Here is a 27528-nt window from a genome sequence, read left to right on the forward strand (position 1 = left end):
CACTGCACTATATAGCCTCAGCGACAAGAGCAAAACTCCATCTCAAAAATAAATAATATAATATAATATAATGTAAAATAAATCTCTCAAAATGCTGCCTTGGGACTATCTTAAAACTTGTAAGTGTAGAGATTTATTGCATAAAACCAAATTTTAAAGAGGGCATGGTTTGTATTGAAGATTTTGATTATAACAGGTTTGTTGATGACTTTAAAAATAAATATCAGCCTCAATTTAATTACATAGCTTTTCTGTAAAGATTGCTTATATAATTTCTTCTATACCATTTTTCCTTTCATGTAAATAAAAATATTAAAAAACTATAAACAGTAGTCTCTAAATACATTTGGTGATCTATTGTGATGAACTGTTTTCCATTTCTGCTATAGACGTAACAAAAGTTCTGTGAAACAAACCTTGTAACAGCAATAATTAAATTTAAAGGATTAATAGAATAGCCTGATTTTTTAGGAGCTGTCAGATACTGAAAGAATCAGGACTTCAGAAATAAATGAATTCTAGGAGCGGAAAAGCTGAAGCATATAATTAAATAGAAAACTCAGAGGAGTTTGACTATGTAAAAGGAACAGGGAGAAAAAGTCACTGAGAAAGAGGGAGAAAAACTAAAATAAAGAAATTAATGAAAGTCAGGGCTTATGGTGTCTCCAAGGAATTGAAATGTGACAAATCATGGAATGGGAAGGGAGATGGTAAGAATATGAATAGTATTAAGTTCAATCACTTAATACTTAGGCCTTGTTAGAAGCCTTCCAATGGTTCCCATCTCTCAAAGCATGAGTCAGGGATCCACTGAGACCTTGAGGGTGCACCCATTCCCCCTACTCTCCCTACCCCCCACCCCCATCACTTTTTGCTTTCTCTTTTACTCCTCACCTTCTCCTCTCACTCCTTTCCAGCCAGCCCTGCCAGCATGCAGTTCCCCTGGCACTCCAGGCCTTTGCATTTGCTGATATCCCTGCTAGAATGCCCCTCCCCCAGACATCCTCATGGTAGAAACTCCTTCACCTCCTTCAGGTTTTGCTCAGATATTAACTTTTCAGTGATTTTCTACTATGCATGTTCTAATTTATTTATTTATTTATTTATTTAGAGACAGGGTTTTGCTCTGTCGCCCAGGCTAGAATATAGTAGTATGATCATGGCTCACTGCAACCTCTGTCTCCTGGGTTCAAATGATCCTCTTGCATCAGCCTCCCAAGTAGATGGGATCACAGGCATGCACCACCACACATGGCTACTTTTTTATATTTCTGTAGAGCAGGGTTTTACTATGTTGCCCAGGCTGGGCTCGAACTCTTGAGCTCAAATGATCCTCCCCCAATGGCTTCCCAATACTGTGCATGTTCTATTTTAAATGGTGAACCCCTATAACTACCAATCTCCCCTACCCTGCTCTTTTATTTTCTCATAGCTGCTTCTACGTCCTAACATTATCTGTCTCACCAACCACTAGATTGTAAGCTATCAGATTTTGCCTGTGTTCACTGTTTCTCCAGTGCCTAGAATAGTCCTGGGCACATAATAAATGGTTTTTTATAAACATTGCCAAAGCAATCAATACAAACATGTGATTTTTCATTACCATAATTAAAATTAGAATAATGAAACATTCATAACTTTTCCAAAGTCATTTTTTGAGCAACTGGGGTCGTCCTTGTGCCCACGTTTTCTGCGTATTTTCTATACTGAACTTCTATAATGTTTTAAAAAGGGGATTTTGTCTTTTTAAAAGACTAGACAGGTGTCTGAGATCATTTTAACTCAAGTACATTCAATGTCAGAGTGAGAAAGAATGAAAGTTCATTCTTTCAAGGCCTGTTCTTCCTATGAGCTTAAATAACATTTAGTTATTACCAGAAAGAGATTCATATCATGAAAACTTCACACGGGCAAATGCTCAAAATCATGATCCACTAAGTTAAAGGAATCACAAAATTCCCACCTCCCCATTTTAAAGATGAGGAAACTGACCTACGAAAGTTAAATTACTTCCTCATATTCAACTAGAACATCACTGACGAAGTGGTGAGCAGGTGCTAGTCCTAAACAAAAGACTGAAACATTACAGAATGACCTAGCACATCAACATTTTGAAATGCAGTGAGAAGTTCAGATTCGAAATGCTCAGTCCACCATCCAACTAGGCCTTTATTTTCTCCATCTTGTTTCCATTTCATTACTCAAAGATGCAGGTGAATGTTTTCCTATTTTTTTTTATTTTTTTATTTTTGGAGACAGGGTCTTTGGAGTGCAATGGCACAATCTCACTCGTTGCAACCTCCACCTCCCAGGTTCAAACAATTCTCATGACTCAGCTTCCTGAGTAGCTGGGATTATAGGTGCCCACCACCACGCCCGGTTAATTTTTGTATTTTTAGTAGAGACAGTGTATCACGATGTTGGCCAGGCTGGTCTCGAACTCCTGACCTCAGGTGATCTGCCCACCTCAGCCTCCCAAAGTGCTGAGATTACAGGCATGAGCCACCACACCCAGCGTGAATGTTTCTTCATATCATTTGAACATTCAAAATTCTTTCTGCATTAAGATCCCTAGCAAAATAAACACTGTGATCACCTTGCTAAGTATTTTAGCATGTTCATGGGCCACTGTGCCTTCCAGAGCCCACTCAACATTTGACCTCTTACTCTAGCCCTTTGATTTCCCTGTTGACAGAAGTATAAGGCCAGCACATTTTACAAATGTCTTACCCTTTTCAGTGGATGGCCTGTCAATTAACTCTCATGAAATCAAATGGAAGCAGCCTTCAGGGTATAAAAATGTGCTACTTATCCAATTCTTTTAGTGAAAACTTGCATACATTCCATTGTTTTGCCATAAGTGGGGGAAAAAATAAATCTGGTGTTGTATTTTCGTTTCAGAAGTAGCAAAAGCAGTTACTCCACACATGCATTCCCTAGGTCCCCAGACAGTCATCTCTGATGTTATAAGTGGCACAGAGGCAGATACTTCGGCAAACACAGTCTGTAAAATGAAGTTGCTATGGACCAAAATAACCGTATTGATTTTTAGTACAATTCAAAACACAAGGAGACATCAGTTTTCCAAATGGCACAAGCTGAAAAGGACAAGGAAAAATATATTGCAAATAGTGAAGAGAAGGAAAATAATAAAGACAATTACATTAGCAAACATCTTGGTGTTCTTTTTTCAGAACACCAAGATGGCTGTTGTTTGTTTTTTAAATCCAAAGAACTGAGAGGTCTGAATTATGTTGAACTGCTACTCATTTGTGGACATTGTGCTCACTGCTGGAAGTCTGACCTTCAGAAAACAAAGCCTTATAATCCTTGGACATGTGAACATCTTATTTGAAGCCTCATTTTTTTTTTCAATTAATATCTCTCACTCTGATGGCAAATGGCAGAGCTGTACAAATTGTATTATAAATACATCATTTGGCCAAAATATCATTAAGTTTGCTGCAAGCAAATATTTTCCTTAGATATCCTTAATGAGGCAAAGTAGCTTTCAAGCCAGAGACCTCTGGATGTTGTGGAATGAGGAGACGGCAGTCAGGACTTACCATGGCCCCCTCACTTGTTCTCTGGGCAACTTCTCGCTGTAGTCGGGCCACTGCCAACTTCTCCCTGGAGAAACAAAAGCACATGATTAGTTTGACCGTTCTCAAGGTAGAGGCGACACTGGCATGGCCGTGAAACATTCTTTGGAGGTCTCTAGAGGAACTCCTTCCTTGGTTTAGCTCACTTCCTCCACTATACTTTCTATAAATATTTAAACTGGGCATGAATGCATTGTTTTCATTGAGTGTCATGGAAGACTTTTTTGCCATAGATTTTACAATAGCCAAATAAATGTTAAATGCTGAGTAGATGCCTTGTTTCAGTTCATCAACATACATCACTCATAAATATATTTTTCGTGGCTATAATATTTTAGTTGTCTTTTCTCCATCAACTTTGCTTATATAATTTTAATTATTTTTATTTCTTTTGTTGCTTTCCACACCAATAATATTAAGAAGCAAATAAAACATAATTCCTTACTATTTTAAAAATAACAATAGAAAATCATTTGCATGCTTGCTACATAACAGGCACCATGCTGGGCATTGCATCTGTTCTCATTTGAGCCTGACAACAATCCCATGGGTGATTTCACTATGCCCATTTTATAGATGAAGAAACTGAGGTCCAAAAAGGCTAATACACTGAGTCCTCAGCTGGTGTATAGTAGTTTTTTGGAATCAAATTTTAGATTTCCTTACTTCAAAGTCTAAATAAACAGTCTGCTTATCACTTTTTCAGTGTGTAGGTAATATCAAAATGTAGATTTAAAAATCAGATTATTTATTGTAGTACCCCTTATTTAACAATGGGATTCATTTTTAGATCCCTTATAATTCTGGTTTCACTTAAAATATATCCAATATTCACCAAAATTTTAAGAATACTTTTGTAAAGTGATAGATGCCTGCATTTTGGACGGCTTTTCAATTGTTCTTTAAAATAGTTGATAGATGTCATAGGGGTAAGTGAACTCTTCTGGTCCCTAAAATGTTAGCTTTAATAAGGATTTCCCCTGATATTCTTCTACTACTATACTACTATCAAGATGAGTAACTATTTGAGTGATATTTCACCCCTTAGTCTTCCCTTTGCACAGGATCGACTATATGCAAACATAGAGGATGCAGTTCAATCCCCAGAAATTTTTCCACTGGGGAAAATAGAAGTGAAAACTTCTTCTCTCCTAAGGGCCTGGATCTTTGAAGTGCCTACGACTACCAAGAAGACATGTGCTTTTGTCTGGCTGCAGCTGGGCAGTCTTTTAATAGAAAAAGTTCTCTCTGAATAAGCACCCAAAGGCACAGCCTAGAAGAAGGGAGACTAAACTAGGAGACATTCCAGGTATACAAGTTTTGGGAGCCTGTGGCAGGACCTGTGAGTACAGCTGTAAGAAGGGGCAACAGAGCAGATAGGAAGGAGCCACTAAGCGATGGAAGCCATGTGCCAAGTGATCAAGGCGGAAAGCCCACGTGTGTTCTCTGACTCAAGTCCTGATGAACAGATCAAAGAAGTTCAACGAAAAGAATGAATTCATGGAACAAATAATTGAAAAAGAAGGATATGAGTGACTTCTGTTTTCATATGAAAATTAAACACATGAATTTATCTCTTCTCTCCTCAGAAACTGTTAAAATATAGTATAGAGGTAACACTGGCAAATACTTATAAAGTCAAAGAAAACAGGAGACTCACATATTCCATACTCTATGAACCAGCAATTCCAGTCTGAGGTCTAAAGTGAACAGAAATATAAGTATATGTTCACCAAAAGACATGTACCAGAATGTTCATAGTAGCACTTTAGTAACCTTATAAGCTGAAAATGCACACACCCATTAACAATAGAACAGATATGTCAACTTTAGCATAGTTACATGCTGGAATACTACACAACACTGAAAAGGAATAATCTACACTTAATCATGACAATGTACAGAATATCGCAAATATGTGGTTGAGTAACAGAAGCAAATACAAAACATATATGCTTTATTTCCTGTTTATATAAAGTGCAAATAGAAGCAAATCTCATATACAGTTTGAGAAGAAAAAGAAATAAAATACATGGATATCAAAAAGGAAGAGGTAAAACTGTCTCTATTTACAGATGACATTATTTTCTAAGCAGAAAATCCAATGAAATTTACTACACAACTTATGAGCGAATTTAGCAAAGTCAGAGATAAAAGCTGATGAACAAAAATTAATTATATTTTATATACTAGCAACAAACAATTGGAAAATAAAATTTTAAAGCATCTATTTATAATAATGTCAAAAAATAAAACATTTAGGAAAGACATTTAGCACAAGGTTTGCAAGACTGCCATACTAAAAACTACAAAACACTGCTAAGAAAGATTAAAGGAGATTAATAGAAATACACACCACATTTGGCCGGGCGCGGTGGTTCACGCCTGTAATCCCAGCACTTTGGGAGGCCAAGGTGGGTAGATTATGAGGTCAGGAGATCGAGACCATCCTGCCTAACATAGGGAAATCCCGTCTCTATTAAAAATACAAAAAAATTAGCTGGGTGTGGTGGTGGGCACCTGCAGTACCAGCTACTAGGGAGGCTGAGGAGAATGGTGTGAACCCAGGAGGCAGAGCTTGCACTGAGTGGAGATCGCACCACTGCACTCCAGCGTGGGCGACAGAGTGAGACTCTGTCTCAAAAAAATAAAGAAAAAGAAAGAAAGAAAGAAATATATACTACATTCATGGATTGAAAGACTTATTACACTGTCCAAATCTGTATCAAATAATACATTCTTTTTCACTGAGATATATAACTCTACCAAATAAAAAGCAAGACTCGGTAATGAGAAACAAGAAATCCAATAAAGAATTGGAATTTTTTTCTTTTTTTTTTTTTTTTTTTCTTTTCTTGGTAAACTCCTGGACAACAGCTATGTAGGAATCCAGAGAATAACCAATCTGGATTGCAGCAAGAGGATGGAGAGCCTCAGGAGGATGACTTCAAGAATAAAACAAAGTTGAATCAAAGTAAATTACCTATGTGTTTGTAAGTATTAAGAAGAGTTGTAGAGTTTTATTTTAAAGCTTAAGAATAAGAAATTGGAACATGAAAATCTAGGGCAATGGTAGGAAGTGGCAATTATTCATGCTAGAAAAAAACGAAGTTATTCTAGAAATGCAATTCTAAGCTTCCACTAGACTCAGCTGTGAATGACATTTACTTTATCATTGTAATTATTAACTAAATTAATTTACTATTTAATTTAAAAAATTAGAGAAAGGGAAGCATAGAGAAACAGGTGGTACAGAAACACTAAAATCTTATCTTCCATAATAGAAAGATAATACATAATGTTTAAAAGTGATCTAGAAACAGAAGTTCAAGCATATTATTTAGATACAAGGATGCAACACTTAGAAGGCAGATCTAGAAGAAAGGGGAGTGACTGTGTCAGAGGAGTAAGAGGTAGAGTAGGGAAGGCGATGTGCACATCTTATAGATGTTATCATTACATTTGATTTCTAAAGTATGTGCATGTATTACTTTGATTTAAAAACTTCTCAAAATGTGTATTTTTTAAAACCAAATGACTCATGTTGTTTTTATTAAAACATTAAAATAATACATTACTAGAAAGATAAAGGATATATTATTTACCAACCGAAGATTCAGCATCAAATGACTCATTGCCTTGGATGTGAGAGGCACCTACTGAGAAGCTTTGGTAAATTAAGGCAAAACAAGAAGTCACTATAAGCAATGAGTCTTTGGACAAACGTGTTTAAGTACATACTACAAACAGTTTAACAGGTTACAGAGATATTTTAAATTTAAAAGTTTCGGCCGGGCGCGGTGGCTCACGCCTGTAATACCAGCACTTTGGGAGGCCAAGGCGGGCGGATCACGAGGTCAGGAGATCGAGACCATCCTGGCGAACACGGTGAAACCCCGTCTCTACTAAAAATACAAAAAAAACTAGCCGGGCGAGGTGGCGGGCGCCTGTAGTCCCAGCTACTCCGGAGGCTGAGGCAGGAGAATGGCGTGAGCCCGGGAGGCGGAGCTTGCAGTGAGCCGAGATCGCGTCACTGCACTCCAGCCTGGGCGACAGAGTGAGACTCCGTCTCAAAAAAAAAAAAAAAAAAAAAAATTAAAAGTTTCTCTTTACTTTTTTAATGAAGTATAAAGAAATTAAGAAATCATAAGAGCACAGGTCGCGAATAATCACAAAGTGAACAAGTCCCTATTAGTCCCACCTAAGCAAAAAAACAGGAACACTGCCAGAATACCAGAAGCTACTTTGATGTTAATGATAATTAACTTCCTACACCAATACCTGAATTCACTTGCCACACTCTTTTCTCTGTATACTGAAACATGGAGACATTTAACTTCTCATCTAAAGTATATTAAACACATTCTCTCATATTTTACTCGATTGTTTATTCAATATATTTTTCTGCTAAATAAGACCATAAATTCCTCCTTGACCACAAAAGTAGCAACCAAAAATGATGATCCATTCATTTTTGCAGGTGGTCAGTTGTGGTGTAGTTAATATCTTACTGTAACAGCTGTTTGCCTGAGTGGAGATTTAGTTCATTTCTTTAACAACTACTAAGGCCACTTAGTAGGAACAAAATAAATATTTGTGACTTGCTGAATGAGGAATCAGTTACAGAATCTAATACCAGCTTGTCTAGTATAACAGAATTTTACATAATATTACCATTTTGCATTGACATAGTACATAATGCAGGTACACTGCACAGATACACCCTGATTCCCACAGGGTATCCTCTGGTTCTAGTTGACCGCAAAAGCTTTTTTACGTACATCCAAAAATTATGAAAAGTACAACTTCCATAGACCACCAGGTAAATATCTGAGTAAGCTTCAACAGAGTGAATTCCGAAGTAAGAGCACTGAGTGAGGGGACTATAGAACAGTAGTTCCCAAATATTTGAGTACTGAGTTCTCAAATATTTGACCCTTTTGTATGCAGAGAAATTGAGGATCCCAAAGAGATTCTATTGTTATGGGTTATTATCTATTAATATTTATGACATATAAATAAAAACGTAATTTATTAAAATATTTGTTAAATCACCAAAAAGCCAATAAACCCATGCCAACATAAGTAAAACATTTTTATTAAAAGTCATCCTAAACAGTAATTTCAAAACAAAAATACATTTTGCAAATAAAGGGAAAAAATAAATTTTGTGAGGAGAGTGATACTGCTTTAGAATTTTGCAACTATCTTTAATGTCTGTCTTAAGAGAAGACAGGTGTATTCTCACATCTGTGTCAGCATTTAATCTGTTATGACAGAACGTGTCATGTGACTTCTAGAACACTCCACTCATGAAAGCTGAGTGAAAAAGGCAAATATCATCTTAGCGTTATGGCAAAAATAGTTTTGACCTTGCAGATCCCTTGAAAGGGTCTTGGAGATATCCAGGGTCCCAGGACCAAACTCTGAGCACTTCAACTGAAAGACAGATACAGAACTAGGACAGTAAGAATGTTCTAGAAAATTGCCTTGAATCCTCATTCCTAATTATTGAAGCTTCAGAGAAAGATTTAATATATATGCTAATGGTATGTTAATTTCTCACAAGAGCAGTGTAACATAAAAGAGACATTTCCAGGAACAGATCAAAAGTCTATCTTATCCCCATCATCCTACTAAATGATAAAAGAATCCTAATACAGTGTAAATGTTAGGAACATCACTACTTTATGCTAAAAAGAGATGGCCTGTATAAACTATTAGGACTGTCACACTGTAATGTGCTTCTCAAATCTTATTAATTCAATTTGAAAGAAAACCTTAATGGTTTTAGTCATTACATAGTTTTTAAAAAGGAAAATACTATATTAATAAGTCATGAAATTTTGTAGACTGTCCACACATAATATTCTGTGGCATTCAATAAAGAAGGAAGAAAACAAATGAATCAACATGAAGGGGCTATCTCTAAAGGGGCAGCATTGTAGCCACTTGATTTGGTGAAACAGAGAGTAAAATACATAAAAACTCGAAACACCATTTTATATCTGACCTACCATCACATGAATGGAGAAATGCCCAAATTCAAACAGCCATGTGGAAACAGGTGATGCAAACATGGACAATTTCAGAGTAGTGTAGGCCACGGGGGAGGCAATCCCCAACCCCAGCCTGGCTCCTAGCCTACTGTATCGACAACTGGGGAAACTGCTTAGGTGTAGACAACTGGAAGTTACCCTGACTCAGGGCAGCTAGGTGATTAAAGAGCAGCATTTGCAAGAACAGCAAACACAATGCCTTTTGGGGACCATGCTCCATAACTGTTTTAAAACATTTATGCAGGAAACGCAACCTATTAGATTATCCAACAGAGATCCCTCAGGGGTCCGAGGGACAGTTCAGGGTCCTCCCATGGAGTCAGTGGGCAAAGCCAGTGGCAGCTCAGTCCCACGACAGCAAGAGTACTCCAACTCCGAGCTATTTTATGTATTAGGCTTCTGGATTATATCCCCTTTGAAAAGTGGGTTTCCAGTGCTAAAATACAACAAATAAGGGATTCTTTCTTTAGGTTCAGTAACTTGTATATTCCAAATATTTCAAGTCCTTGCGTGTATATTTTACACCAGCTGGATTTTTTTTTTTTTTTTTTTTTTTTTTTTTTTTTTTTTTTTTTTTTTTTGAGACGGAGTCTCACGCTGTCGCCCAGGCTGGAGTGCAGTGGCGCGATCTCGGCTCACTGCAAGCTCCGCCTCCCGGGTTCACGCCATTCTCCTGCCTCAGCCTCCTGAGTAGCTGGGACTACAGGCGCCCGCCACCGCGCCCAGCTAATTTTTTTGTATTTTTAGTAGAGACGGGGTTTCACCGTAGTCTCGATCTCCTGACCTTGTGATCCGCCCGCCTCGGCCTCCCAAAGTGCTGGGATTACAGGCGTGAGCCACCGCGCCCGGCCCCAGCTGGATTTTTTTTAAGTAGAATTTGTATTTTATTTTTGCATGAAAAATGTTATTTTTGTATGAAAGGGTCTTTCTTTTTTAAAACTAAGGAAGTGGTGAAGTTCTTGACATGGTAAAAACCTCTATGATAAAATACTCAGGATTTCTAGATGTTATTTCTGGAATCAAATTATCAACTCAATCAAAATATCAAAAATAAATGGTCCTGTCTTTTTCACAGAATTTCATTTGTCCTTGAGTTTAGTAGTTCCTGGCATGCCATATCTTCAAACCCCCATGGTCCCAAGATATGTGTGAAACCAACTGGGACTAGCATCTTTTTCATGCAAATTCAAAGTTCTTACAAACAGCTTAGTGTAGAAAATAAAGAATGCTGGATTTGCATGCTACCCAAGACAAATTAAATACACTCACATACACATACACCCTTCCTCCTCTTTAAAGACCTCGGTTCGTCGGCTGGAAACAGACAACTGTGCTTCTGCAAAGCATCACTGTTTTGTTTTGTGTTTGTGGCAAGGCCAGTAGCTCATTATGAAGTGGGTACTGACTTTATGATTGCCAAACAAATGCACAGGGCTATTTTATCAAGAGCTGTGGATTCTTATTTACGGAACAGGTATAAAAAAAGAATATAAAGAATATACACACGATGAAACAAGAGACCACAGTACTTACTTCTCTTACAGTTAAATGCAAAGATAACTTTTCTCTCCAGGAAGAATGAAACAGAGCTACTCTTCTTACTCAATTTCATATCCAAATAGAGAATTAGTTCCAGGTTTCTAAAGCCCTTCAACATAGCCCCAAACTATCTGAACTAAAGATCACAAAAAACAACATTTTATATGTTTTATATATTCTTAAATATTCTTCAGAATACCACTGACACCTCTGCAAGTTAAGCGCATGGAAATAGTGTTCCCAATGAAGTCAACAGGATGTTGGCATTTGTAAAATTCAGAAAAGACCTGCAAGGTTTGCATGTTTAACCAAAAAGCATTCCCCAAAGAGAAAGCAGCTTGCAGAGGGGGAATATATTCAGTTTGTGACGTGTGGAGACCTCAGGCTGCAGGGTGCTACAGAGCCATCTGTTGCATGAGTGTCCCAGGGCACGCCTGTTGGGAGACAAATCAATGTTCCCTTGCCACTCTTCAGGAAGCCCAGGACTTGCACCCACCCTGAATGGGAGAGAATGGAGATGCTGTGTGCCCCACTCTCCACTGGGCAGATGGTGTCCCTGTGAGGATGCCCTGATGGAAGAACAGCAAGGGCACTTAGTGTAAGTGGGAATAATTATTTCTACTCATTGTAAGTCTCATGGTCCCAAATACCCTATACATGCAATGCACTTAAAAGGTATGGATCCAGCTCACATCAAGCAAGCTTGTGACAATGTGAAATACTCTGTGATTTGATGAACATGTAGGATGATTTGTGTAATCACTTGACCTTTGTAAAAAAAATAAAGTATAACAAATCACCATGCTTACATATGAATTTAAAAAGGAAAAATTTTCTTGGGCATCTTAGCAATCCAAAGTCAGTTTCCTTTACTGTGGTAAAGATATTGCAATATTAAAGAATCCCATAATACTCTCCCTGCAAAACTCTAGGTTCATGCTAGTTTTGATTTTTAGGTTAAGATTCTATAAAGTATTTAAAACTTACTTATGTTTATGTGTTAAATATACCTATATAGGTTTTTATTAATTCAGAATATTCTGCTAACTGAAACGATATAATCCAACAATAATGGAAATCTTTACGCATTCAGCAAACACTTAATGTGAGTTTACTACAGGCCTGGTACCATTCTAGGGTCTGAGAAATAAACATAAATAATAATACAGTTCCAAATTCAAAGACTTCAAGATTGATAGACGGAGAAAGCATGCCTACACACATGCCTACCCACCAGTGTCATGAGACGCAGTAAGTACAACACTCTGTATTCAAAGCCAGATTTTAAAACATGGTAGGTGACTATTTTATCAAAAGATCAAATCTGGACTTCCTTTAAATAAGAAGGCAATTTCTGCTATTTCTAAGATTTTTTTCAGTTTCAGACTTTTCAGCAACAAATTACATAGAAGAACAGATCTGTCCTCACAAATATTTTAATTAGGAAGAATGTCTATTACATGTTCTATGCTATTCTCTAAATTCATTAAGTCTTTTGAAGGCAATGCTGTTAGACTTTCGTTCAGCACCAAGGTCTGCCACTTTGGTGCCAGGATTTTATTCCAGGTCACTTCTTTGAGAGATACTGGACCTATTTTACTTTTCTATTTAAAAAGATAATCATAATAGCTGATATTTATTGAATAGTTGATATGTCAGGTACTATTCTAAACACCTGACATGATATATTTAAACCTCAGAGAATCCCATGAGGTAGGTATTATTATCATCTCTATGATACAAAAGTTAATCAAACTTTTTGGATTAAGAACCCCTTTACACTCTGCAAAAAAATTACTGAGAATCCCAAAGAGCTTTTGTTTTTGTCAGTTATGTTGACTGACATTTACCATCTCCAAAATTAACTTAAAAATATATATTAATTTAAAATAGCAATAACAGTTCTATTACAGGTTAACATAAACATAATTACAAAATTAACTATAATTTTCAAAAATATAATAAAACAAGTAGCACTGTTTTATACTTCTGCAAAAGTCTTTAATATCTGGCTAACAAAAATGACATCTGGAGTCTCATATTTGCTTCTATTAATACATTCAGTGTGCTGCAATGTCACATATGGGGTGGCCTCTGGCAAACCACTGTATACTCATGAGAGAATGAGAACAAAAAAGACAAATGACACCTTAATATTCTTATAAAATTCTTAGTATTCTTATAAAAATTCTTATAAAAAATTCTTTAAAAAATAACATCTTAGTATTCTTGTTAAAACATAGTTATAAAAATAGTTTTGACCTCGTAGATCTCTAAAAAGGTCATAGGGCCCCCAGAGGCTCCTGATACGCAGCAATGCCTGCCTTCCGTGGATAAATGGAGGCTGCTCATGCAGGCTGGAAAGCATGCCTATTATCCCACTGCTCAAAAGTTTAAATATGGCCATTCATGTTTTCACAAATATGTAAAATAGCAGTGAATACATATTTAGCTATAATCCTATTTGTTAGAACATGTGTCTCTGTAACTACCATTGCCTGTTACCACTGTCTCTAGTGCTAGGGAGGTCATCACAAATAATGCAAGAATTTGGGGTCCCCATGGACGCAACACATATTGGACCATTTTAATGTGAATCAATGGGAAAACCCAGGAACACATTGAATTCCAAGTACTATAAATCCTCATTTTTGCGAAGTAGAAGAAAAATGCGAATCAAACACCCAATGTAAACCTATAGGCATAGGTTTTGTTTCAATTAACATCTCTCTCCACCCTATATTGTTTCCCCGTGAAGATATCACCAAATGTCCGTATTGAAATTAGATAGATGATTACTCTCATTTATGCCTTGGGGCACAGGGTCATACACTGAAATCTTAAACAGAAGATTCAATTAATCATCAACCTTCCCCATTTCTGGTGGGTCTCAAGAATAAGAGCCCGGTGGCGATCTGGTACGCACATGAGGAGAACAGGTTTGCTCCTCTGAGGAGGCCAAGACCCATTCTCTCCCCACACAGAGGCGCCCTGGGGAGTCACCCGCCGCAGAGGCCATGACAATGTCGAGTGCCAGGTGCACCTGTCATGTGGGCAGATGGGGAGACCAGCGGCGGCAGTCCCTGAGTAATGGTTAAATTAATTAGCCTTTCCACAGCAGATCATTTAAGTACTCATCCCCTCTGACAGTTTGGGTGAGAGCAGATTTTAGAGAAACTTTTAGAGCCACAACTCATAGGAAAGAAATGTCTTTATATACTTTTTTCCAATACGTAATATCACTATTGCCCCCAAAACTTTAAAACAGCAACAAAATCACTCTGATTGTATGCTTTAGGAGACTCTATTAACATCCATAAAGCATAAAGTCAGTAAGTTGAAAGTGTGTTCTAAGTTGTGGATCTTCACAGGATTTTGGGCAGTGAGGTCGGTCAGCAGGAAATTCAACAGGACTGGCATGTAAAACTCACCGACTTTGGAAAAGCACGAGAGTTTAATATATTGCACTATGCCAATTAGGGAATATACCCCGATTCTCCCAAAAATTAACACAGAGACTTTTTAAAGAATTCAGTGTACTGGAATACAGAAATAGTAAACACAAACAAACAAAAATCCTAATTTTAGTGGCCTGACTTTCTGAAGGTCTGTTTACCACAGGCTTGTCCTTATGGAGCTTTATGGAGCTCCTGGAAAATAAAAAAGTAGCTCTCTACATCCTTATCCTATATATGTATTCTCAAAATTGTTTTTCTGCTCTCAAGAACAGTGCCTCGAGTTACACCCATATTTTCATTCATTCATTCATTCATTCATTCATTCATTCATTTATCCATCCATACAGTCACTCATGCAGTCCATGAAGTAACAAGTGCCTTCTTACCTATTTATCTCCCTAGTGGGAGGTAAGTTCCTAGAAGGCTGTGATTTTGTGGTCTTCGTGCATCCGCATCCAGGGAATGAACATATCCTTAATAATTGAAAGATCACACTTCAGAACAAAAATGGTCTCATTGACTGGAGGCAAGATCACAAACGCCTTCACTCATAGTCAATACCAGAAATTAATCCTATGCTCCAGATCTGGACAAAATAAACCAATAAAACTATGCAAGCTACCTGTAATCCCTACTACTACAGTCATAGGTCTAGCATTTTGTACATTTTGGACACTCCATATATTACTGGTAATAAATATCCAGTGAAGAAGTGAATTTGTCCTTCTGGGTTTTCTCCTTTTTTTTTTTTTTTTTTTTTTTTGAGACGGAGTCTCGCTGTGTCGCCCAGGCTGGAGTGCAGTGGCCGGATCTCAGCTCACTGCAAGCTCCGCCTCCCGGGTCTATGCCATTCTCCTGCCTCAGCCTCCCGAGTAGCTGAGACTACAGGCGCCCGCCACCACGCCCGGCTAGTTTTTCGTATTTTTAGTAGAGACGGGGTTTCACCATGTTAGCCAGGATGATCTCGATCTCCTGACCTCGTGATCCACCCGCCTCGGCCTCCCAAAGTGCTGGGATTACAGGCTTGAGCCACCGCGCCCGGCCCTTCTCCTTTTTATTTCTACTTGGAACTGTCAGGTTTCATTAGAATAATATATATAGCTTTCATCCCCAAATTTTTGACGAACTTGGAAGAGCCTGAATTTAACACAATACTGAATTAAAGTAACCCATTTTCTCCTCCTCCTCTCTGGTGCAGAGTGAAATCTCAAAGCACTCCTACCTAAAATATTTCTAAAATACATATTAGAGCAAAAATTCCCCTAATTTTAATACAGATATTTCTAATCTTAACTCTAGCAATTACTTCTTCCTTGAGTGTAAAGTCAAACACTTCAAAAAAAAAAAAAAAAAAAAAAAGCTTTCCTTGAGATATACACTTCTTATAAATCATTGAAGAACCACTTACTTTCTTAATTATTGTGGAAAATCTGGGTTTCTGAATGGGTATTCCTTATGTTGCCACGCTTTCTAAGAAACTTGGAATTCCCTGTGTTTCCAGGTACATCCCACCCCTTCTGCAACTGCACTTTGCCACCCTGATACTTCTTCCTTAAATTTTAAAATTCCACTAAAATAAATCTAGGTTTGTGTTATGTCTGACAATTAAGACAAACTTTTTAAAACAACAGAACTTTATTAATAATGTTCAAGTTGTTCCATCAATTTTGGTAACATTCAAAACAGATCAACTATATGTAGCTTAATATGGAAAGGGAATTCTTGAAGAAAAAAAATATGCTAATCAAACATGCTAATCATCTCCTAAGGAGCATTGCATACCTGTGGGGAAAGGGGGGTGACAATAGCCCTTACATGACAACTAATTTAGTTTTCATGACTTTCAATTACATATGGCTCTGAAATCTCATTCTGTCTCCGTTTTGACAAAGGCCCCAACATAGTATCTGTGAGGAGGCTTCAGCCATTTATCTAGGCTCGGAAAAAGAAGGTTTGTGAGTTCCAAAGGGAAGAGTTGAAGGAGATACTGATGGAATCCCTGGTGGACTGTCACAGAGGAAAGTTTATACACTAAAACATTCCGTGCAGCTCAACAAAATGGTGGTATTATTATTATTATTATTATTATTATTCGAGATAGGGTTGCACTTTGTTGTCCAGGCTGGAGTGCAGTGGTGTGATTATAGCTCACTGCAGCCTCAATCTCCTGGGCTCAAGCAATCCTTTTACGTCAGCCTCCCTAACTGGGATCACAGGTGTGTATCATCATGCCCTTCCGATGCCCTGCTCTTCTTTTTTTTTTTTTTTTTTAACGGAGTCTTCCTCTGTTGCCAGGCTGGAGTGCAGCGGCACGATCTCAGCTCACTGCAACCTCCGCCTCCTGGGTTCAAGTGATTCTCCTGCCTCAGCCTCCCGAGAAGCTGGGACTATAGGCACGGGCCACCACACCCAGCTAATTTTTTTGTATTTTTAGTAGAGACAAGGTTTCACCATGTTGGCCAGGATGGTCTCAATCTCTTGACCTTGTGATCCACCTGCCTCGGCCTCCCAAAGTACTGGGATTACCATGCGTGAGCCACCGTGCCCGGCCACCCCGCTCATTTTTAAAAAATGTTTCGTAAAGACGGAGACTTGCTCCATTGCCCAGGCTGATCTTGAATTCCTGGGCTCAAGCGATCCTCCCACTTGAGCCTCCCCAAGTACTGGGATTACAGGCATGAGCCGCCACACCTGGCCCAAAAAGGTGGTTTTTAGGCTAGATTGAAATGCTATCAATCTAAGTTGGAGGAGCTTTGCTAGGTTCTACGGAAACTACAATGATGAGTGAGACTCAGTCCCTGCAGTTAAGGAGCATTCGGTCTCAGAAAACAGGTAACATGTCTGTGGTTCAGCATTATGAGTTGAAAAGTGTCCCTCAAAAATGCATACATGGAAGTCCTAACCCCCAGTACTGCAGATGTGGCCTTAGAGATAGGGGTCTTTACAGAGGTAATCAATTTCAAATAAGGTCACTAGAATGGGCCCTAATCCAACAGGGGTGGAGTTCTTATAAAAAGGGAAAATTTGAAGACAAACACACACACATAGGAAGAACACCACATGAAGATGAAAGCATACATTGGGGTGATGCTTCTACAAGCCAACAAACAGCAAAGTTCGCCAGCAAACCGCCAGAAGCCATGGAACAGACTCAGAGGCAACCAACCTTGTCAATACATCTTGGACTTCAGTCTCCAGAACTTCAAGACCAACCTTTGTTGTGTAAGCCACCCCTCATCTGTAGTACTTTATTACAGCAGCTCTGACAAGCTAATACAACCAGACATATTTTAATGTAAAATCTATCAACTATGTATGTTTGCACATAATCCATATCTATATGAATATACATATACACACAGCTTGGGAAGATACAATGGGTGCTCCAAGCAAAGTGTGACGTACTTTGGGCAGAAGGAGTGTTTGATTCTGACCAGGAGAATCAAGGAAGACTTCAAAGAGGAAATGGCAGTCACGTTTTACAAAAGTTAAGAGCCATAAAAGTCAGATGTCAAACATGAAAATTTATAACTCTAGAGCTATAAACTCTTTACTGCAAAGTAGGTTTTTTTTAATCGAAGGAACTTCTTTAACATGCCATTTCTCAAGAGTTCAAGGTGAGTATATGCATGACTCAAATGGCACACTTGAGAGCTAAACATCCACAGGCACACATAATCTCAGCCATACACATTTTTCGTACGTTCATTTTCATATTCTTTTTACTAGGTCTACTGCTATACCCAGTATAAGATGCTCCCTCAGTGCTTTATTAGGGGAATATTGACTTAGTTCATAGTCCAGAGTGGAGATGGTTTGCAAACACATGTATATACTCTCTGGCTGCCCCATTATTGGAGCATATGTTGGCCACTTGTAGGTGTAAGGAGTTAGGTGACCTGTGGTCTTGAAACTGGTCTGCCCATAACCAAGCCTTCATTAACTCAGGTCTCTACCCAACTGAGCCATTATTAAACCTCAGAGGCACTATAAATTTACTGACTTTTATAAACCATTCAACTTAATAGCCTTCTCTAAAGCATTTGGTAAGAGTAATTTGATGCTCTGATCATCTGCCAATTCATGTTTATGAGTTCATAACATATCAGAACCCATCTCACTTTCCTTTCAGAGTCATTTTCATCATTGAGCTTTGTATCCTGTTTAGATTCTTCTTTTCTAATCTTTTCAGGACTGTATGAGTTGGGTTTCTCCTGGTTGCAAGTAACAGAAACAAACTTCGGCTAGAATAAGAAAGAGGAAGTATTTATTTAATGTGATATGGTATTTCAGGAGGAACTGAACCAACAAATTCTAGGAGAAGCAAGAGGTGGGTAAGCGGCAGGGATCTCTGCAGCAAGAATTTATATACGTCTTGACTTGACGCTCCAACGATGCCCTAGCTGAGCTCTGGGGACTCCTGGTTTCTACTCCATCAGTTCCATGTTTTAATTCCCTGGAGTAAGATCCTGATTGGCATAGCATAGGTGAGGCACACACCCTGAAGTGACCAGCTTTGACCCGGGGGCAGGGTCATATAGCACAGTTTCAGATGTGGTCCTGTCCCTTACAGGTTGGGGGCAGTTCTAAGAGAAGGAAATAATTGTTAGAGTCTACCACATGGGTGGAAAATTTATACTTTTATTATACCATCCTTTCTTTGAAAAACACTTCTATATATTTCTTAATTAATCCTTACTTGGACCTGTAGCAAAAAAATAACCGGATCTCTTTTTGTTTTTGGAACTCAATAGCTTTTGCATCCATTTCAATTAGATTAACTCCATTTGAGGTATGCCATTAAATACTTTACTAGCATTGAGCCTACATCTTGTTTTTTTCATGCTATCTTGACCCCTTCCTAGTTATTGTGACTTAACAATTTATATTAAGCACATTCTTCATTCTTCCCTCTAGAACACTTAACCAGCTTAAGTCTATATATTTCTGTGTATTCTCACTGTCTCCATGGTCAGCACATTTTATACTGTGCAGATTCCTAGAAAAGTTAACTATGAAACATTGTGTACATGCTCACAACATTGTATAATATTAGAGCCAGAGAGTATAGTCTTAGGAGGCACACAAACAAATCAGAAAGTACCTTTCTGTTCTATTCCTGTCCTTCACACCATTACCAGGAAGACTGTTCAAAATAACCAGATTTCAAGAAACAGACCCTTTTAAAAGAATGTCCATTGTAAAAATCCAGAGAATAAAAGAGAAAGCCAGGCTTCCCTATATTCTTTGTAAAAAAAATTGAATCATGACCAAAAGTGGACAATATTCAATTAGTATCTGATTTGACAAGTAGCTGAAATCAACAATAAAGTCAACAATGAGACTCTTCAGAGGGAAAAATAAAAGAACCTAATAAGAGACAGCCTAGAATCTTAAGAGAGGCGAAATGAATGGAACTAATCTGTAAAATAATATATATTCCACCAGGTAAAACTCTGAAAGGAAGAAAAAAATGCTTAGATGTGTAACCATCTAGGGTCTCAAGAGAGGTAAAAGTGTTTCAGAAAACAGGAAAGTAATTGGTGGGCAAACAATAGGAGATGTTTTTGTAGAAAAAAAAAAATAGGATAACAACCAGGCAGAAAAATTCTGTCAAAACAGGCTATTGGAAACTTTCTGTTTATATGTAAATAAATCTAAGCATTCAGAATTATCATTTATTTCACTGACACAGTGAGAGAGAACAAAGTAAGAAATGAGGGCATTTCTTGTATCTTAACACAAGAGAGGGGAAAAGCAAATAGTGAGTTCAGACACAGAGCCAACAAAAAGCCACTTCCTAAAGGATATGAGATACCCATCGTGCCTGAAGGCAGATGATAGGTCTGGTGCTGAGCACAGTCTTTGAACATATTTTGTTTACATTTAAGATAAAAGAGGATAATGATTAAATTTATATAGTAATTACATCCCAAGTACTTTACGTTAGTTATTAACTTATTTAATCCTTACCCCAACCATGACGTAGGTGCTATTATTTTCCCCATTTTACAGATGTTGAAAATAACGTACAGAGAGATTAAGTATCTTCTGCAAGGCCCCAGAGCTACGCCTGGGCACAGGCACTCTTGGCACCAAAGTCCTCATTCTTAACCTTAATGCTATGCTAGCAACATGATTCTAGCTGGAGTTATGATTTTTACATTACATATGGTTGTTCAGTAATCTGGCCACACACACACACACACAGAGAGAGAAAACCTCAATTAATTTCATGGGAAGCTCTCAAAATCCATTTTAATTTGTCATGGGAGTCAGACACTGTTCTGCTTGAGTTCGGAATCCCAGCTCTTCCACGTACCAGCTCGCTGGCTAGGGAAAGTTACTCGCTCTCTCTCTGTGGGAGTGTATCTTTATTCACAAACACACACCGCCCCTTTCTGTTGGGAAGATTTTACTTCCCCACCCCACTGATACTAGACTTGGCATCTCACTTGTTTTGAGCAATAAATCATGGATAGAAGCAGCACACATAACTTCTGGGCAGAAAACCCTAAGAGCCAGACAAGATCTGCCGTGTTCTCTCATTATGATCAGCAACGGTCAAGAAGGACACTGGCCTGGGTCCTGAAGTGCACATACCTTAGCAGAGCAGCTGACCCACCACAGACATCTGGATAAGGATACCACTGTGCTTATAACCCACTAGGATCTGGAGGTCATTTGTTACCATAACATAACCTCCTCTCTCCACTCATACACTCTCTGTGCCTTAATGTCCTACCTCCTTCTAGCATTGCTGTGGGCATTAAATGAGTTATTCTTATAAACTATATAGATAAGAAACAAAGTATTAGTGAGCCAGATACTGACCTGAAGAGTGGAATTAGAGAAAAGAACACTAGAGGAAACATTCCCAATACTAATCAAATCAAATGCTTTTCTGGTTGTCAAATCCTTTCAGCTGAGTTCTAAGGTTACACTGGTCACCCTGCGAGCTTTTTGCAAACTTCTTCTCTTCAATGCTCCCTTCTTGATCCAGTAATAACATTTATTTACGTATAATTAAGGGCTTTACTCTTGCTGACCCAAAGGCTCCAGACAGCTTTCCTTCTATAAAATGTGGTTGTTTACTTAGACCATGAAGATATTCCTCCTCTTCCCATTTTCCTCTTTTCCCTCAGCTATCTTCTTCTGAAACCAACTTCAACACTAGTTTCTCATATATAGGATGCATTTTTAGTGAGATATTAATAGCTGTTATCTCTTTGTTTTTCAGGTAAAGGATCAGAAATCACTTTGACAAGTTTCTTTGTTTCTTGAGTTTTGACAGGCTTCAATTTGCTAATGTACAAAATTTTATAATAAAGCATCTTACCAATTAATGTTCTACACAGTTTTTAGGGGATGCTGCTGCCAACCATTCCAAATATGTTGTAACAAGCAGATAGCGAGACATCTCATTTCCAAGGGAAAGATATTGTGAGGCTCCCTCCAAACCATCTTATAAATCAGACTACTTATGTGAGGGTCTTTGAGAACAATACCCTCATTTTAGTGATAAGAAATGGAGGCTCAAAGAATAAAGAATCGAGAAAGCGGAGGCTCAAAGAGGTTGAGTATCTTATTGAGAAAAATCAAAGTGAGTTAAAGAGTAAAAGTGATTACGATAGAGTAATCCATGGATTCAAACTAGTCCTCTTTCCAGGGATGACTGTGTTTAAAAGGAAAACACATGGAAATATGAGTACATCTGTCTAGACTAAAAGACATGTTTAAAATCAATCAACATATTCACCCTTTGTTACCTAGCATCTTACTGGGTTTTAATCTGGCCCATTCACGAAAGTCAAAGGGGTTGCTAGGGAAGGTGACAATTAACAGAGCCCAGTCTAACTAAGCTCATGTGTGAAGAAGGTTGGAAGGGATGAACCAGGATCTAGGCTTATCTAAACTAACATATAACACAGACAGCAAGTTACTCATTCCATCGAAAGGCTTTATTTGGTACTTACTTGCTGTATAAATAACTCACTAGCTATTTGCTCTGAAACAATGATTAGAATGGCTCTCATATCCAACAAAACACTGAAACAGGCAACAGACAGGGTCAATCCTCAGAAAGCAAAAAAAAAAAAAAAAAAAAAACTAACGGTACCTACGACTGCTTGTCACTGTTATCAGTGTCAAATAAAACCAAAAGTTATTCTGCACACTTACCACTCTCATGATCTCTAAATTTGTTTCTCTGAAAGAAATGTATCAAAGATTAATAAACCTTACAAGAAAACAAATGGAACATGTAAATTGCTGAGGAGTTTGTTCCCTTTAGTTTTATTCCAGTCATTTTCCCAAACCCAGACGAAAGACACTTGCTAAAGCTCTGTGTGACTTCTAGCAAAAATCACTTCCCATGTAACTAAATAGGTACAGAAAGGACGCACTTTTTAAGTGGATAATGATAAAACTCAGATTTGTAGCATATGTTATTTTTGATCACAAAAGGTGTGTGGGTTTTCTCTGTTTCTTAGCTAAGTTCTCCTGTCTAAAAGACAAAAGAGAAAACAAAACCAAAGAGAAAAGGATTCTGTAGGCATCTATATACAAGAAAGGTATAATATTCAAAAGTCACAGAGCCAGGCATGGCAGTGAGTCTGTAGTTTCAGCTACTCAGGGATTGCTTGGGCCCAGGAGTTCAAGGCCAGCCTGAACAACATGGCAACACTCTATCTCTAAAAATATATATAAAGTAATGTTTAAAAATGTTTTAAGTCACAACAAAGAATAGATATTGTCAGAGATGGGAATTCCATTTAAAAAATTATATTTCTGCTTTGGAGAAGGGCTCAAGCCATTGAAAAGAAAAAAAAAAGCATTAATAGAAAAAGTTAGAAACTGAAATATAGTCAGAAGACCAAAGGGAAAACAAATAGCAACGTCCTACTTTGTCCAAAAGGAAGGAAAACCCAGCAACAAACAGAGACTCTCGCAAATGGAGAATGTCTTTAGCACAATACGTTGTATGTGACACCTTGATAAATTAAAGAAACAGAAACACTGTCACCAAAAGAAAAGGAAGAAAGGAAGGAAATTCACAAACAGTGCCCACAAAAGATGGATAGGGAAGTTTTAAGAGAATATGAGCACTGATTAAAGGCAAGCAAGAAAAACAAGATAGGCTCTATCTAGCTAAGTCCCCACTGCACATGCCCATTGTCTTGTTTCCTTTGGCACCAACTACAAGAGAGTTTCATCATACGTCTAATAATAGTATTATTTATAAAACAGAAGAATAACATCTTGATAAGAATATACCTCAATGGCAAAATGTCTCCTTCTATTTAATCTGAGTGTATAGATGAAAAAGAAATGTTTTCAAAGTAATAACAATTACAAAGCAATCAGTGAACAAGATAAGTACTTGCAGAAGGAGCCACATTGAATCTATTCAACCGACTGGCTTCTGTGTTATGTGAGTCCAAGAATGGATAACTGCTGCTCTCTGGAAAGACCTGCAGTGCTGTAAAAACCAGCCCATGCCACTGTGTCCCTGGGACAAGGAAAACGTTAAAGAAGCAATAGAGACAAATAGGAAAGGCTGAAAATACAACTCCTTGTAGTTCTTAATTCGGTATTATATTCACTGACCGGTTATGTATACGTCAATATAAAGAAAAAGGATTTTGGAAATCACACACTCACAGATATGGTCCCTGCCCTCTGAAAGCTAGAAGTTGTTCGACACTACTTTGGTCCATGACCTTACCAATACCCATTTTATGCAAGCATAAATAGTGTCTAACTCTATAAAGTTATTTTCAACACTGGCCAGTATCCCTATATTATTATTTTGCTGACACACATACATATTGTATCGAAATAAAAACATCAAAAGAGTATTTTCACAAGTCCGAGTTTATAAACAATTGAATATATTCATCCATATTTAAACATCTATATTCTCTGAATATAGATGCTTCCTATTTCCCAGTTTCATATACATTATATGTACAACTTAACTACATTTAAATACCAATTTTAGATACCAACGGCAGCCTGATGAGCTGTTTCAAAGCCTATGTTGACAATTTGTTAGAGTTGGGAAAAAACAAAAATCTCTCAACACGATTAGCTAGTAAGTACCACATTAAGCCATCACTGGGTGGCTGCTACTATTCTACATGCTTTTACATGCATCATCTTATTGAATCCATACAAATCTCTCCTTTTTATAGATGAGGAATCAGAACTTCCAACTGAGCAGCCCACACTCTAAACCACTGTACTATACCCCTTCTCCCCACATACCTACAGAGACAATTTCTTTACAGCCTAACTATTTGTTGGCTATTAAAGGAAATTTTACTTTGCTGTGGAAACACGATCAAACCAATGATTTGAATATAAATGATTCAAATCATCGAAGAACTCATCAGGACTGTGGCAAGAAGGGTCAGACAGCCAGACTAAAACCTGGGAGCAGACACAGGCTCCAAACTGCAGCAGACAGCACTCCTTATGAGAGCTTAAGGGAGGAAGGCATGGGAGCTTAAGGAGTTCATTTTGTGATGGGGTTTGGGCACAAGGGCCAGAATGTCAGGGAGGCTCTTATGAAGGGGATTTCAAGGCTGGCCATCAGTAGAGAGAATTGGATAGAACTCCAACTTCTGAAAGATCTGATGGCCATAACATAAGGCCTTTAGATAAACAAAAGTACATTGCAGAATTTCAAGACATCCACACAGCATGGAGCAAATCAGCAACAAAGATGATTTCAACACATTGCGGGGCTCTTGCATTTCCTTCCCAGCAAAACTCATAACCATTAAACAAAATGTACTAGTGTGCTATTCTGACAAACTATGAGACCATTAGTTCTCTGGACCCTGAGAAGTCTGCCTTGAAAAATGGCAGATTTAGGTCTCCACAACCCTGATTCTCCATGAGGAATAAGCTAGCTCTTGGAACATTAATTCCAGTACTGACCACTGTATGTTCTTTAACATGTTGCTCATATCTGGAGAAGTCTATCAGGAACAAAATAGAAAACTGTTGGCAGTTTTTCTGACTTCTCTTTAACCTCCATCTCAGTTCTCGGCTATGGGCTAAACTGTATGCATTCTTTATAATTTTCCAGGTGCTTTTAAAAGAAATGTAATTCATCCTAGAGGGTGGCAAGAGAAGGCTTTATGTCAAATTTTACTTTTAAAATAGTTACCCAAAGTTTTAAAGACTGAATTTACTTTTTAGAAGGATGACAAATGTTAAGGAAAGAACAAATACATTTAGATACAGTAAGCAATTCATTCTTAAGTAAACATTTATATAAGTAAGAGTCCATCAGTGGAGACTTATGACTCTAGTTGTTAACTGGCCTTAAGACATAAATTCTTAAGACATACATTCTTAAAGCCCGTTAACAACTAGGGGCATAAGTCTCCACTGAGGGACCCCGTCTGACTCAGTACATCCTCAATGCACGTTAGGTCCTTAGTAGAGGCTTACGGAACTGAAGCTACCTAACATCTGAGCCTTGGATTCCTTAACTTCAAACTCTGGTGATAATACAGTCAGTCTTCATTACTCATACAATTCCAAATTGGTAATTCCACAATTCCAAATTGGTCTACTCACTCAAATGTATTTGCAACCCCAAGATCAATGCTCAAGATGCCTTCACTGTCACTTGCAGACTTGCAGAGCAGTGAAAATGTGAGTGACCAATGTGCACATTCCAAACTGAGGTCAAGCAAGGTGATGCTCCACAGCTCTTGGTGTCCTTCTTGTGATCTATTTAGTGCCCCTTTTTGCACATTTGTGCTTTCTGTTGGTGACTGTATTGATTAAAATGGCCCCTAATTATAGCACTGAACTACTAAGTCCTCCTGAGTACAAAAAGGCAGGCTGGGCGTGGTGGCTCACACCTGTAATCCTGGCATTTTGGGAGGCCGAGGTGGTGGATCGCTTTGAGCTCAGGAGTTCAAGACCAACAAGGCAAAACCCCATCTCTACAAAAAAAAATAATACCAGAAAATGGTGGCTCAAAATACAAAATACAAAATACAGGATGGGCACAGTGGCTCATGCCTGTAATCCCAGCACATTGGGAGGCCGAGGCAGGTGGATCACCTGATGTCAGGAGTTTGAGACAAGCCTGACCAACATGGAGAAACTCTGTCACTAATAAAAATACAAAATTATCCGGGCATGGTGGTGGGTACCTGTAATCCCAGCTACTTGGGAGGCTGAGGCAGGAGAATCACTTGAACCCAGGAGGCAGAGGTCGCAGTGAGCCGAGATTATGCCATTGCACTCCAGCCTGGGCAACAAAAGTAAAACTCCATCTCAAAAAAAATAAACAATACAAACTACAAAATACAAAAAAATGGTGGCTTGTACCTTGGTCCCACTTACTCTACAGGCTGAGGCTGGAAGACTGCTTGAGCTGGGAAGCGGAGGCTACAGTGAGCCAAGATCACATCACTGCACTTCAACCTGGCTGACAAATAAAGACCCTGTCTCAGATTAAAAATAAACAAACAAACAAACAAATAAATAAATAAAGCTGTGATATGTCTTATGGACAACATGTGTGTGTTAGGTAAGCTTCAGGTATGAGTCATAGTGCTGTCGGCTATGAGTTCGATGCTGATGAATCGACAATATATATTAAAAAGGAGTATTTAAGCAGAAACATACATCAAACACACATAAGATCATAAGATTATGCACTGATCAGCTTAAAAAACCAGAGCCAGAGGCTCACAGGCATCTAACCCTGTATTTTCCTTAGGAGCAATGGTTCAGTGTTTAAGGTGACTTCATAAAACATAACTACTATGAATAAGTGAACTCAGTATACATGCCCTACCAGTTGTTTTTAGGTTCTGAAAAAATATATAGGTTAAT

General features: G+C 38.1%; 1 protein-coding gene across 3 annotated transcripts in view; it reads right to left on the bottom strand.

The window, feature by feature from the left end:
• The window catches only part of NCKAP5 (NCK associated protein 5), an 835293-nt gene that overhangs the window by 539178 nt on the left and 268587 nt on the right, over window positions 1-27528 (bottom strand). For all 3 annotated transcript variants that reach the window (XM_025404545.1, XM_025404546.1, XM_025404544.1), the window contains exon 3: window positions 3567-3630. In XM_025404545.1, the coding sequence (XP_025260330.1) occupies window positions 3567-3630 (64 nt within the window). The remainder of the gene's footprint in view (window positions 1-3566; window positions 3631-27528) is intronic.

The sequence above is a fragment of the Theropithecus gelada genome, chromosome 12, assembly GCF_003255815.1.
Source record: "Theropithecus gelada isolate Dixy chromosome 12, Tgel_1.0, whole genome shotgun sequence".
NCBI classification, from domain to species: domain Eukaryota; kingdom Metazoa; phylum Chordata; class Mammalia; order Primates; family Cercopithecidae; genus Theropithecus; species Theropithecus gelada.